This window comes from Echeneis naucrates, chromosome 22, assembly GCF_900963305.1.
Source record: "Echeneis naucrates chromosome 22, fEcheNa1.1, whole genome shotgun sequence".
In the NCBI taxonomy this organism is placed as follows: domain Eukaryota; kingdom Metazoa; phylum Chordata; class Actinopteri; order Carangiformes; family Echeneidae; genus Echeneis; species Echeneis naucrates.
Genome location: NC_042532.1, coordinates 20,789,344 through 20,804,871, shown reverse-complemented (window position 1 = coordinate 20,804,871; position 15,528 = coordinate 20,789,344). Strand labels below are relative to the sequence as shown.

The 15,528-nt window shown below is 42.9% G+C and overlaps 1 protein-coding gene across 4 annotated transcripts in view; it reads left to right on the top strand.

Moving 5' to 3' along the window:
• kcnh5b (potassium voltage-gated channel, subfamily H (eag-related), member 5b) overlaps positions 1-15,528 on the top strand; it is a 79,396-nt gene that overhangs the window by 27,134 nt on the left and 36,734 nt on the right. For all 4 annotated transcript variants that reach the window (XM_029493539.1, XM_029493538.1, XM_029493537.1 and 1 more), the window contains exons 7-8: positions 2,536-2,693; positions 2,961-3,232. In XM_029493539.1, the coding sequence (XP_029349399.1) occupies positions 2,536-2,693; positions 2,961-3,232 (430 nt within the window). The remainder of the gene's footprint in view (positions 1-2,535; positions 2,694-2,960; positions 3,233-15,528) is intronic.

The window sequence follows — 15,528 nt, the reverse complement described above, 5'->3', positions numbered from 1 at the left end:
CCCCCCACCGCTTCGCAGCGATATAGAAAAAGACTGTGAAGAACCGTCCCCCAGAGGATGTGAACCACTTAACGAAGCTTTGAGAAAGTACTCAGAGAAAATGGACTGACCATAAAGGCCCGTACGACCTAAAGGTAGAACCTAAGGGTCTACAGGTGTGTGGTCTTTGTTCTATATTAATACAGGAAAATGTCAAAGATCTCAGTCCATAGAAACTGAGCCTGGACTTCCTGAACTTTGTGATGTCACAACAAAGCAGTCACAGCTTTCAGCCCCTCCCATCTGATGACATCAGAGTTTTTATTTGATGTAACACTGCAGCCTTAAAAAAGATAAATGCTTTTATTCTGCTTTTGGAAGTGTGATAGAGTTAACTTTTGCTTTGTGACAGATGACAAAAGGATATATGTAAAAAAAATAAAAAAATCTGAATTCATTTAAACGTCTCACAGTTTGAGTAAATATACCAAAAGATAAATTTAACATGAGCTGTTTAAGATGAAAATGCAGATAACACAAGTTTGAACGTATCCAACAGGTGGTGTGAAAACCTCCTCTGCAGGTTTCATGCTTCTTTGTGTGTGTGTGTGTGTGTGTGTCTTTGTTGCGTTTTATTGTGGGTGTGTATGCTCAGTACATCCCCTGCAGCCACGTTTGTACAAATTCCACATGAACCTTTTCACACGTTGCCGGTTTGTGTGTTCACATTATATTTTCCTTTGTCCACGCAGTCAACTTTTTGTTTGTTGTATTTTCGGCACCATGTTGCTTTTGACTCTCCCGGACGTGATGAAAAATGTTTTGGATACGCTGCGCTGCTCTATAATGTAGGTGACTTTGTTTGTAGCGCTAAAGATAATAGATAACTGCCCTGAGCCACGTTTTTTGCTTGGATGGAGCGTTGTGAACAATGTGCTTCTTTTTTCCATTACACACAGTGACCTGATAATAACAACAGTATTATGATTTAAATGAAACACTCAGCTGAAGTGGCCATTGTTACACGTGACCAAATGAATGTTTTACCCTCCTCCATGTGTCCAGTGTCACATAGATTTCATCATAATAAGCCGCAGTAGGATGTGGAGCACCAGAGTTTGATTCTGTTTGATGTTGCTGTCGAAGGGACAGCAGGAGTCAAAACTCTGCATGAACAGGCCAAAATGTCCTTTGTCCACTTTATGAACATGGCCGAAGTAAGCTCAGTTCGTGATCATCATCACTGAACTGCCGTTACTGCCGTCTTCAAATCATTTGATTTCACTTTGGACCATTTGGAGTTCAGACTGCTTTTGGCCTCAGAAGACATTTCTTTCTGTTTCCTGTTCTAATTTTATATTTTAGTTCTTCGATATGAGCTCAGAAAAAGTATCTGCATGGCCTGGAAGTAATTTTATTTATGTAATATGTTTTACTTTATTTTCTTAAAAAATTATCATGACAATATAAACACTTATAAACTCAAAACAACAAATATGGAAACATCACTGAGACAATAATAATTCATGGAAACATTTTCTCAGCCTCAACTTCTTATTTTGGCTTTCATTGAACTCATTTGTGGCTTTAATTGCCAAACTTCCTGATAGTGGAAAAAAATTATGGATGATGGAAACAAGTTAACTTTTGTTTGCCTGTTTCTTGCTGAGACATTTCCTGCTTCAGTAACAAAATATCATTTAGAAATAGTTTTGATGGGTGTTGAAGTGTGACTTTAAATATTAAAGTACTTTCCTTTTGTATTTGTGAGTTCCAACTATTGGCCATATTGTTTCCAGAGATAAATATGAAGTGTTTTCTCAATGAAATGTTTTCTCATTTTTGGGTGGTCTGAAAACAAGCTCAGCACACTGTTGTTGTTGTTGTTGTTGTCGTATTTCTTCGCTGTCTTAATTTATTTCTCCCTTTTGTGTAGTTCTTACATAACCATTTATGTTGCAAACAAACTTTTGAAATATGTTTTAATTGTTGATGCCTACTGCAATTAAAACTGTTTACAGAGATTTGCCTCTGTAGTGTATTATGGCATTGTATTATTCCAGATGGAACAAGGTGAATGGTCCCTCCAAAGTACTTGAAGTTTTGTAGTCTAGAAAGTCTGATCAATAAATTTAATTTGTTGTCATTTTCATTATATGAGAGCAACCAAATGGAGTTGATGCTGAATGTTCAGTAGCTCAGCAGCCGTAACAAAGTTTGGAGCATCGTGTCTATGAAGCTTCTCCATAACTAACAACACATTTAGGAAAGTACATTAATTATCTATTGTGTTATTTCAAGGACTATTAGTTCATCGTATCAGTGTCTGGAGACCTATTCGTGGGTCTAAAGTCAGACTGCCAGAGCCATTGTTCATTTATTTGTTTCGTTCATTTAAGTCAGTTCATTTATTTAGTTTTTAAAATCCTCTCCTGTTCACATTTCTCTTTCCTCACCTGTCTCCTCTCTCCTTTTCCACCCTTTCCCTCTCGGTTTAATGTTCTTCCCGCTCTCTGACCATTTTCTGTTCTCTCCCCCCTCCTCCCGTCTCCTCAGGGCATCAGCAGTCTGTTCAGCTCTCTGAAAGTGGTTCGTCTGCTGCGTCTGGGCCGTGTGGCCAGAAAACTGGACCACTACCTGGAGTACGGCGCTGCCGTTCTGGTCCTGCTGGTGTGTGTGTTCGGCCTGGTGGCCCACTGGCTCGCCTGCATCTGGTACACTTTATTGACATTTACATCATCGTCACTTAGGGAACTATTTAGCCATTCAAAGGCTCCTGCAGGCTGCTGGGAGTTTACCCATCCTCCTAACTGTTCCTAAGCGGTTATGTTTATTAAAATTTGCAGAAATTAAATAAATGAAATGCAGCGATTCCTCTGTGAATCTGTGTCTTTTAACTGGTCTCCTCTTTTCTCCTCTCTCTTGGCTAAAGCTGTCCAGTTTTGCTCAACATACTGACATTCTGGTTGTGTCCTCATCAGGTACAGCATTGGGGACTACGAGGTCATCGACGAAGCCACCAACACCATCAAAATGGACAGCTGGCTCTACCAGCTGGCCATCAGCATTGGATCGCCGTACCGCTACAACGCCAGCGGTTCGGGCCAGTGGGAGGGCGGCCCGGGAAAGGACTCCCTGTACATCACCTCCCTGTACTTCACCATGACCAGCCTGACTACCATCGGGTTCGGAAACATCGCCCCCACTACGGACGGAGAGAAGATCTTCTCCGTAGCCATGATGATGGTGGGATGTAAGTGTGACATGTACAGCTGCTTTTAAGTGTGTGCTGCATTCAGGCCCATTCAGGAAGTATTGCAGGTGTTCTGGGTGGAGTCTTTATGTTGTATTGTCACTTGAGGCAAAGGATGTGTTGAGGATGTAGAAGTGGATGAGTGTTTTCCCTCAAAGTGTTTTTTCAGGTGTATCAGTGCTTACTGGGCTAAATTTCTAAATTTCTGTTAATTGTCAGAGTACTTTCTGAGTGTCCTGAGGCTTGGTATGGTGTTGTTTTGTTTTGTTTTGTTTTTTTTGAGTATGGGTCTTATGGAGAAGGCGATAAGTGATGGTGGTGGTTCCAGACCACTGTGCCAACATTTCCAAATGTCTCTAGCCATCCTGGTAGGCTTGTAAGCAAACTAAAAATAATCTGCGGCTGTTATTTTGTTGCATCTTTTGGCTGACACGGAGCAAGTGGATGTGCCAATGTAAACTTTGATCTGACTGCAGTCAGAGATGAAAATCTTACATTTTCTTAAATTATTACATCATACAAATGTTAATGAGGTTAAACACTCGATTTTCATCAGCTGCAGTCTGAAGCGCAAAGTGTCTGTAGAATATGATGCAATTGTTGTTCCAAACCAATTACACATGTCAGACACCTCCACATACACATTACACATCTAGGACACACAGAACTGTGTGTATGTAATAGTCAGCTGTTGAGTAGAGAAAGAGGAGGAACATTGCCAGTGTGTTGATTTATTGTATGAAGCCACCAGGGGCGGCTTGAAAACTCTCTGCCAACTGTTTTTTTCCTAATTATTTTTAAGTCGTTCTTGACGACTGCGCAAAGACCTTGCTAATCCATCAGCTTCCTCTGAAACCTCCAGCAGTCACTCCACCGTTCAGGTGTGACTCCACAAGCCTGTTTTCTTCATCGAAGTCAGAGAAGAAGTCTAGTGGAGTTTAGATAATGAGGAATATTATCAGGAACATTTCAGTTTTTTCACACTGACCTGCTCGGCAGGAAACATCATGCTTATGATAAAAATGGCAGATAGGCAGGGAGAATAATAGAAAGCAGCATGTGACATAAGATTAGTGCAAAACTGTGGTTCATTTGAACAAATTAAAGCAACAATGAGTTATTAACCTTTAACTTTGAGTGGGCAAATGCACGTTGTTTTACACATGATCATGTAATCAATTCTAATTTGTTGTGAGGTCTGCAGCAGCTGGAGACATAAAAGCAAATTTCCACCTCAGAACTTTTCCCATACATGTCGTTAGAAGTAATTTTTTACCTTTATTATATTATTATCATTGTTATTGTTGATGTTGAAAAGATGTCAGGATATTAATCATCTTCTGATGGTTGAAGAAGCCGGTAAAGCTCAATTTTCTACATTTCCCCATTTATCTACAAGCTGTTGATATTAAAACCTGCCTCCTCTCTCTTCTCCTGCTTCTCTGCCGGCCTGATGGAGCTTTTGTTACGTCCTAATACAACATCCTGAAAGGAATGTTATTTTGAGTGCATTAATTATTAAAACCGTGTGCACAGTCTGCAAAACTGAGAGCACAGATTCTCACGCTGAATGTTTTTTTTTTTGGGGGGGGGGGGGGTTCGAAGAAGCTTTAAAGTTTTGATGAAACACTGACAGGTGAACGATGCTGCTGTTCAGATTAAACGACTGCACACCGCCAGCAGTTTGTTGTACTTTCCTGCCCTTGAGCCAATAGTTGTGTACATTTTAAGTGCGTGCTTCAACAGGGACCCACCTCCGCTTCACTTCACACTAACCCAGGGAGCTTTCCTGGCGTTTGACCAGGGGAACATATCATATCCGCCTCTTTCCAGTTACTCCCCATCAGATTGTCCTGCCTGAGATTCTGTATATCTAGTTTGAAGTCTGTTTTTTGACCCCCCTCTTTCATTTTAGTGAGATCTTCATTTGTTTGTTGTTTTTTCAACATGGGTTGCACTTTCAATACGTTTTTGTTTTAGGACCTGGATTCTCAGTCTGAGTTGTGCTTTTGAACCCTTCACCTTTCTGTGACGTCACGCGTGTCTGCAGCCTGTCCTGGTCCTGGTCCCGGTCCTTAGTGAACAGCTTGTTATTCATGTTTGAGTTTGATTCCTGTCACAGATTTGCACCTTACTTTTTTATTAATCATAATTTTCTATCTAGTCTAACCGCTGTAGTGATCTAACCCCAATTGTACCTTAACCCGAGTTAATTTGCCATAAGCGCTGTGTTTCTCTGCCCAAAACCATACAGTCGTTGCCAAGTGCAGATTGAAGTTGATATGATTGGACTGAGAGTGCTTTGGCAGAGAGAAGCTGTAGCTAAAGTCATTAACGTCCCCCGAGTATTAAAACCGTGCTGCTGTTTCCTGTCAGGTAGCCCAATTGACTGCTGATTTTAAGTATGCGTTGCACTAACTGTCTGGGTTCTCTTCTATCACAGGTCACAGCTCTGTTGTGGCTCTTTCATTGGCTGTGAAACAGAAACTCCATCAACAAATGGGGCCAAAATTTCATGCTAACTTAATGTATTAGACATAAAATCTCACAATACAAAGAGCTCCAGTGTTAAAACACAGTCCACACGGTAGCTTTTCCTTGACTACATTATCTTGTAAAAGATGCAGTAGTTCTTTCTCCAGATGTCTTAGGAGGTTTTAGTCATTTGTCATTAAGTTTACTGAATGATCGTGTGCTCTATGTTCATGAATGCTTAACTCCAACCCAATTATGTCCCATAAATTATCTTCATCTTTTTTTTCCGCCGTGCACTTTAGTTGATGACTCTCCCTGATGGTCTAATCGGAGGTCTGAACAATCCCAGCTCTAATTCATCTTTGTTAGGGAATAATTGTGGCTGAGGCTTCCATGAATACAGAAACTTTAGACAAAGCAAATGATCAGGGACGCCTGATCGAAGCCCTTTGGTAACAGTTAATGTTTTAGGTCAGTGGAACATTTTCCTCCATCAGATCCTGCTGCTGGAAATCTGTGGCACAGTCTGAGCTTGGCTGCTTTCACCACGCAACTTGTGAGGGCAGTCGCCAGTGCTTATTTTTAAGTGTGTTTTCATATCTGTTTGGAAACACCACTATTCCTTGTGGCTTAAAAACCTCAATGCCAGTTTGTTAGAACCCCAGATGATCCAGCCTGTGGAGAGTATTTGAATTTGGCATTTTTAAAAGCACCGGGAAGCGTTTTTTATGATGACAGCAGGCGTTTTCAAAATGGCCGAATCTCATTTTGTCTCGGCCCGATCTGTGCCTGCCCCAGAGTTTAGGATCGGGGGCCAATGCAGATCCTCCTCAGGCTGAACTGCATATTGTTTGTTCCTGATAGCTAGACAATAAACAGCCTCAACTGGGTGGTAAACAATACACAGACATGATATGCTCCTCAGTGTCTGTTCTGTCTGGCTGTGACTGATAGTCTTCTTGGCGTGGTGGACCGTCACGCATTCTCTGTGGGCCATTCCTGATCTGAGTGAGTCAGAGCTGATAGTCAGTCAAACAAATGGGAGGGTCCATTCACTGTAGGGAGGGAAAATCAACTTAGCACAACTTTGTGTGAATGCAGCTTTTAAAGTGGGTTTTAAAGCTCAGAGAATAATTTACTGGTGCTTTCCAGATGAGTTTCAAAGAATCACAAGAGCAAATTTTGAGTGCTTTTGCATATCTTCCTCCAGCTTTATATTGAACACAGGTCGCTAAAACTCCAAATGTCTTGTTTTAATGAGAATATTTACTAAAATGTTGCTCTTCACTTATTGAAAAGATGTAATGCTTACTAATGAAGCTTTGCTAAAAAGCATCTATTGAATGACGAGATGTTAGATTTTCAGGACGGGTTCTTTTAAACGGAGCCAGCAAGTAGACAAATAAACAAGGACAAAATATTCTGCCCTGCTTGGCTGATGAGAGTCAGGGTTTGTTTGGTTGATACCAGAGACAGAGACGAGCTGAGACTTTCACCTTCAGTGAGGAAGGTTAGACGCTTTTGTTCAGACTGCCATTAGAAAAAAAGCTCCCAGGATCTGATTGATTGATCATCCAGACGATACATTCACTTTGCATTAATTAGTCAAAGCAGCATCGTGCATGTCAGAGGAAAGTCAAACAAGCTGCTCGGTCAACTCTAAAAAGGTTTCTTCATGCTCGAGCATTTCCACGACGTTACTAAAAGCCACGTGCAGAGAAACAGAGGCAGACACGGACAGTGGGCCAAAGGTCGAAGAAGGAAAGGAAAGTGAAACATGAACGTTAGAGAGCGTGAAACAATGAAAACCAAACACAACATCTGGGCAAATTAAATAATTTAAACTCCTCTCCAGCCCCCACCTCTTCCTTTAATTCAAAGTTAATCCCACTTGACAATTGCTCTCTGTTGGCAACAGGAGGCTGAGCGTGACACAGATGTCTTGTCCTGAGGGAAAATGGCAGACAGCTCAGTCCTGGTGGGCTCTGATTGGCCCCCGTGGTTTATTGTGGTACAGCAGTGACCTGCCAAGTTTGAAGACAAAAGGTTTGGCAGCGTTAAACGGAGCCGGAGAAGTTGATCGGTCGATGCTTTTGATCTGTGGACACCTTTTAAAACACACGGGATGCAGGATGTTACCATGTGTCTTGTATGAATCCTGATTGTGGTTTTTACTTTTTACATAAAACTGTTACAGCACAGCGAAAATGAACCTTTATGGCTGAAAAACCCATAAAGTGAGACGTCTGAGGGATTTGTGGTGGATGTGTCAGTCAACAAAACACGGAGATATAAATCATGTCATTCTCATGTCAAAACAAAGTTAACCACATTTTTATTATTGTAGCCATACCGACTCAGATCGTGTGCAGTTCAGGGAAGTATCTTTTTCTAAACCTAAGCCATGACTTGACAGCTAAATTTGTTGCTCTCCTCAATTCTTCAAATTTCCTCCCAACTCATTGTTGATCTTTTTCAATACAAACTTTGAAAATAAGAATCCAGGCTGCTGATAAGGCAACATGTAAGTGAAACTGTGATCCTACTGCTTTGATGAGCAAAGAGAGAAGCATTTAAATTAAATGTAAGTTATACTGTCACCAACTAAAAAAGTTGATCAGTCAGTCGTGCAGCCGTAGAAACTTCTGCGGCCCGAGCCGACAACTCTGGCCCGTCTCCATCTGTGTGCTGGTGGCCATTTTGTTGAATATCATTTACTTAAACACCTCCACACAGAGAGAAATCAAAGCTCATCTACCTCTGAGATCAGAACACAACAAAGCCTACATGTTGTGTTAGTGCAGCTCAACAGCACAAATGTTTAGGAGCGTCGCCCTGTCCTTCCAGGTGTCCGTCTTTCTGTTTGTCCACTGTCATCTCCGATAATCGAGCCAGTGAACTCGAACCACTCTTCTTCCTTTTCGTGCCACTGCTCCTCCCTGGTCTCTTCCACCCCTGCCCTGTCTCTCCTGGCTGTCCTCCCACATGTCTTCCACCCTGTTTGCCACAAAGACAGCTCAGAATTAATGGGCCACTTAGCTTTGTCTGTGGTCATCGGCAGAGCGCTAAACAGCTTTTACTGAACCCGCACAAACCAACCTGGGATCACACTACACTCCAGAAACTGCACGTGCGCCATCACAAATACATTCGCACAGCCCTGCATGCAAGACAACTACAGCAAATGTAAAGAACCATGAAACTTTGATCAGCACCATTAAACAGCGATTAGCATAATAGGCCATTATCATTTCAATGCCATTTCATTGGATGCACTGTAATTAGATAACAGCATTAGTAAGTGTCATGACATCCCGGTCTCAGCACAAATGATCAGTCATGTTTACAATTCAGTTTTCACTTATACAGAAGAAGAAACAGCCATCTGTGGATGAACAGTACACTCATTAGAAATACAGAGAACACTCTCTTCCTTTTCCTTGTTTTCTTCAGACACTACAGCATCTTCTAAATCCGTCGAACTGAAATTACTACGTATCTATAACATCACACATTTACCAAAAATGAAAGCAACAAAGTCACAATGAAATGATTTGACTTTCTCCTTCTAAAGCAGCCTAAAAGCTATGATGACACTTACAGTACCAACAAAGCAAACAGAAGGAGACATTTCTGTTTGCAGACTTAAAAAGTCTCAGGTTTTCAGCGAAGCACCAACTACAGGGTCGTTGTAAAGATCGGAGTGTAAAAGGTCCATAAAACATTTATAGAATGGCAGCAGTGATTTAATGTGAAGGGACACTGTTCCTTTTCATATTTCTGTGATGCAGTAAAGTCAGCAACACAGACGCCAAAGGCACATGGAGGCACTTGTTCAGCCCTTATGCTCTTGCTCATGCAGCACTATTGCACTGTACCGTAGCATGCAATTGCACTGCAGGTGGTCGAGGAGGACGACTGCATCTATTCTGCATTAATGCTGGACTGGAGTGGATGCTTTTCAGCCACATCACCTGAAGCAAGTAAAGTAAATTTGTTCGACCAGTGAACGTGTTTCTCATGAGTTTATGGTCCAGTTTCTGTCTTCATACTGTTCCCACCTTCGGACCTTAGTACTGATGAATGACTCCACGCTTGGTGCTGTGAGGTAGAACAGTGAGGTCGGCTCCTATCTATCACTGTTAGTACCTCTGAGCGATCGTCTCATGCTCCTGTGATGCAGAAGGACCGAAGCATCATCGATTTTGAGTTTAAAAGGTGATGATGCTGTTTAATTTCAGACGCCCCCTCCCCAAAAAAAGGATGTAGACAATTCAGCAATTAGTGAAAGATCAGATTGCATTTGCATCGTCTGTTTGAGCTCTGTGAGGAAGTGAAGTGACCAGGAAACATATGAATCAGCTTTGATTTGTGTCACTCAAGGGAAAAATTTGTTTGTACCAAAGAGCTATTTTAACGCAATTCAGACACAATTCAGACACATAACAGTCATTGTGTATAATAAATAGACATTTTAGAGCTTTTTTCTTGAGGTTTTACTTACGTACAGAAATACCAGTGAAGCTCAAACACAAGGTTGACAGCGGTATAATTGTTTTGAATGAACATCCTGAGGTGGATCAACCTTTTAACCTTCTTCCTTGTCCTTTCTTCTTGTTTCTTTAAATAAAGGCATTCAATGATGAGAAATGAGAAACAGTCTTCTTAGCCTTCTAACCCTAACCCTCCTGATGCTAACATTGGCTACCTGCAGCTCTGCATCGAAGTGTGAATTATGAAATCTATCCAGAATGTAAGCCAGACTTTTTCAACCTGGTGCTGGAAGCTGGCTGCGGTTTAATTGGCTTAGAGAGATGGTCTCTCTTTCTGAACTGTCCTCGTGCTCGCTGAGGTGTAAAGGAAGTCATTGTGCACGCCAGTAGTGGGAAAACAAATCATCAACCCCGGCTGCTACTTTCCCACTGGAAGAGATATAAAACGGGAAGGTGAGAAAGTGATTTAACAGGACACCTGGATCACAGAGGAGAGGCAGGTTAAGACCACAAAGCCACGAGAAGGGGCTGCTGCTCTGATCCTAAGCTGCAGGTAAAGCTCTGTGCAGCCTTCAGGGAGGGGGCGTCCATGCTAACAAGTCTTTTAGTCTTCTGCCAGGTCCCACTTTAGTTTATCAGTGTGATGCAAATCACGGTTTTGTCTCCAATGTCCCCAAGAGTCATTATTATTTGTCTAACAAATATTTAAACTTGACCCTGTGGCCAAAGAGACGCTCCTTCGGCCGACTTAATCAACCATTCATTTCTCAAAACTAATGAGGAGGTGATTTCATGAGATCGTGGCTTGTCACAAGAATTAAAATGCAGTGGAAGTGGTGAGCTAACCGCGATGGCAGAGATTTTTGATTTCACTGCTCTGAATGGGAATACAGTTTTGAGACTCGACACCAGATGTTTTTATTTTTTACGGGGCGAGAAGAGAGGGGAGGCGAAGTGAGGAGGGGGGTGGGATGGGAATATCAGGCAAACAATGCTCACTTGACAGGCTCCAGCTCGCAGGGAATTAAGGGAATTACCTGGGCTCAAAAGGGTTTGCATGCAGCCGGGTGGAAGGATGTGGCTGATTCGGCCCGGGGAGCCCGGCTTGATGGCCGCGTATCTTAAGTGGAAGAGACTTACTAGACTCAGCAGGAGAGGAGAGATGGGTGGGTGGGAGTGGGTGGGGTGGTTGGGGGGGGGGCGGCAAATGGAGGAAATACACTCCTGCCCTTGGCCAAGTATTTATCCAGCTTAAAACCCCGCCTGATGCCAAAAGTGCTCCACACACTCCCAACACCAGTTTGGATATCACTGAGTGGATTGGTCCCCCCGACCTGCTGCCCTCACCCCTTCATCCCAGTCCACTTACACTGTGGGGGAGCTAAAGGGGGAGAGGGGGATGGAGGCTGATGAAAACGGTGCTATATGATGGGAGTGGAGGTCGGAAGGGGAGGGGGGTGATGAAGCTGTAGGAAAAGGAGTAGTCGTCAAGAATAAAAAAAAATAAAGGATTGAAGGACAATAGAAATGGGGTTCGAGAGGGTGGAAAAGGAGGCAGGAAGGAAGGACGGGGAGAGGGATAGGAAAGGAAGCGGCTCAGAGTGAGCTGAGATGCCCTGATTAGTTTGGAAAGCCAGTGCTGGAGAGAGAGAGAGAGAGGAACACACACACTCTGAAACAATTGGATGGTGAAGGAGAGAGCGAGGAGAAGAGGCCAAGAGAGCTTTACATTGTATTCTCTGATCCAGAGGGAGGCTGTGCTGTGTGTGGCCTCTCTGTCTGACAGCGGCAACAGCAAGGCGATTAGTCCACTAATCCATAAAGAGCCATCTTGCTATTTTCTCCGTCACTTTTTCCTCTCTAACCCGTCCTCTCCCCCTCTCTCCCTCACTTGTCCTCCCACCATTTTTTTTCCGAGGCAATCCCTCATTATATCTGCCCGGCCCTCTGCTCTCTCTCTCTGTTTCCTCTGACTCATCAGGATCAGGATTAATCTGCAAACATCAAGTGGCCCAATTCTGGAGACAGTCAGGCCCGTGAAAGATCCATGACCTCATTGCCCACTCTGAGGGGGGTCGAGCTGTCTGTCCTGCTTGTCCTTCTTTAGTTTACAGGATGAAATACCACTCATCTTTCAGTAAAATGTGACGAAGGTCCAATCATGAGCCGCGACAGAGCTGCACCTTTGCACCTTCTATCAGCTTTACATTTTTACCGAGAAGCAAAGTGATTTCTTTCTTGAATTACTTGGTTTCTGTACAAACTGAAATGTCTCAAAAGCTATTTGACAGGTTTTCATGATGTTTTACACATGCATTCGTTGTTCCCAGAGGATGAACTGCTCTCCATCCTGTGCCAAAGCAAACCTTTTATCTTGTTCTATGCTTTAGATTTTTTTCAACCTGTAAACTGACTAAACTTTGAAATGAGCTCAGTAATGTTACTCTGCTGGCTTTTGTAGTCAAGTTGGTTTCACTTCATTTGAGTTAAAAGCGACGTTTGTTGGTAATTTTTGTCTGTTCATGTTTGTGTTCTTGACAAATATTTGGTTGCTGCAGCATCTCTCCTGACAACACATTAACTTTCTCCCCAGGTCAGAGTTATATAATTGTACATGTATGTAATTCTGAAATTCTACCAACGTCTGCATGATCGATTTAGTGTCTAGTTATGAACGTGGTTAGACCTGCAGTGACTGGAACCAGCAGAGTTACAGCTGCATTTACACAGACTGAGTAGTTGTTTCTTCAGAGCAGCTCTTTGTGTTTTTCTGCAGCTGCGTGTCACACATGAGACAGAATTGTTCAGAAATGTGTTGGAAAGTAAGCTGGAGAATGTATTTGGACGTGGGCTCCTTCAGAAGTGGAGTTATATTTTCTGTTCTCTCCAGCTCCAGAGTTTTATTGTGGGACATCTGCTCTGCCTCGACCGAGTCTCCATCTCGCTCTCAAACTGAAATCTTGCTGCAAAAGTCTCAAAAGTTTTGCAGGCATGTTTGCTAGATTTTCAGCACAAACCTTATCTACATTCATACGTTCCTCACATTTCCTCCCGGGAGATGCCAACTACAGCTACAACCCCTCTACTGTGGGACGCTGAGCAGCTCTGCTGGGTTTACAAGTTGATGTTGATGGACAGCTCATCTCTCGCTTCAGAGGTTGAGGTGATTGTCTGTTTATTTAATCCGCCCACATTTTCCCAGCTGGTCCCTACACGAGACGGAGTGATCTTTAACCATACTTATGTTTTCCTCTGTCGAGTCCTTGGCTCGTTGGTCATGAGTGTCCTGACTGTATATGCATTTACTGTTCTGTCCTCTGGAGGTTGCATTACCATTCACAGTCTCGTACTCTCATTCTCTTTCATCACAATGCCGTCCTCTCGTCAGCAGCTTTAGAAAGTCACAGAGTTACTCGTAACAGAATGCTAAACATGGCGGAGGGAGCGTGCTGGGCACCTTGGCTCACTGAATAATAAATGGAGAAAGAGGAGTGTAGTCTTCTCGTTTTTCCGTGCAGTGTTTTCTTCACAAGGATTCTGTCACTGAGATGCTCAGCAAAGCAGAAGACACACACTCCAATGTTTAGATATTTATTCAATCTGCAAATCAGATTTTCTGTCCTGCTGCATGTGCACCCAGAAATGGGATCAACGTCATCATATTGCCTCCAAACCAACCTTAGTAAGCAAAGTCAGCTCTGGTGCTGCTTCTGTCCTTATTCATGGAAAATCGTTACTTATCTGTGGTTTGCTCTGGTGCTCCTTGTTTTGGACGCCAACAGGGAAAAACATTTGGCTGATTTAATGTTTCACATTTAGCTCATCTTATCAAGGCTGACGTCAGCTTTTAAAGTAGAAACGCCGCCCTGCTTGACAGAACTGACGTATTCCCGCTCACCATCAGTCACACACAGCCGCTGCATAATGAGCAGCTGTTGGTTTGTGTAGCATCTATCAGGTTGTTGTGATCTGGCGGTCATCGGTCACTGTTAGAGCCGACTAATAATGAGCCAGGATGTAAAAAAATGGAGCCAATTCACAATTTGACACAATTTCTTCAAAAAATCAGTATTTTTGTAAGCTTAACTCGATTAAAAATAATGATTATCTACTTGGTGGGCTGTTACAGTTAGAGCGTCTGTTGTCCCCTAAAGCTAATGACGTCCTGCTCTTTGTCTCTAAATCAAATTTTTCTCTGGTCTGGCTGGGCTGTGTTGAAAAGGCCTCATCACCGGGATCAATTGATCTCAGCGCTACTAGTCCCCAGTGTGGGGCCAAACTTCAACATCCCTTGATCCTACATGTCCCATCATGCAACTTGATCGTCTCATCCTGTGGTTCTCTCTGCCTGGTAAAAGGCTGCTGCAATCTCTGTGGTTATAAACCTGAAGTGTCAGAGTCTGTGCCAAGAAACTCCAAGAAGGGAAGACATCCTATAACGGTTTTCCTGGGCTAAGGTGTGCTCATTAAAATGGTTTTTTACGTGTCAAATAAGTCAAATGCTCCTTTTAGAACCAACCACCTGAATAACAGCAGCTCCTGTAGCCCGCCGGAGGAGGATGTGTCATTTTGAAATGTTATTTCTGTCTAAACGCTCTTATTGGCAGCTTCACAGAAAATTGAGGATTCTTCTGTTTCTTTAAAAACCTTTGACTCACGTGACCGTTAACAAACTCACCCTGCTGTTCTCTTACACCTCAACATATGATCTCACCCCGGCAGGAAATGAACTTACACCCAAAGGTCAGTTCCTCTCTTACCTCTCCAATGTCACTGTTCTTTGACACGTTATTTTTTTTCAGGTAACTCTTATTTCAGAAATGATCGTCCCGTCTATGATTGATCAAATTTGTCTGCCTGGTCTCCTCAGGCAGGGGCAAATCTGTCAAGAGAGTCAATTACCAGACATTTAACGGCAGAGCAAAGAGAAACCTTAGCCCTCTTTCACCCTGACCTGCTCCTTCACTTGTTCACATGGCAACTGCAGAAAGAGCAAGAGCACACGCTGGGAGTATATTGTCGCCGTCGGATGAAAACCTCACGGCTCCAACTTTATTGAGGAGGGGTTTTTCATTACTTCAGCTGGAGCAGCATGTGTTTCTTGTGCTGGACAGATTTCTGCAGCAGCTCATTTCGTGCTGGTGAAAATGAAAGTACATCAAAACAAGGCTGATTCCCTTCAGCTGCTGAGAACTTAGTGATATGGAAGCTCTTGTTTGTTAGTGTGCCTCCATACAGATCTACTGGAGGATCCAAGAAATTCTCTGCTCGTGTAATAATGATGCTGAGAGTCTCGTGGGAGAGTTCAGACTGACTTCTTCACTGACA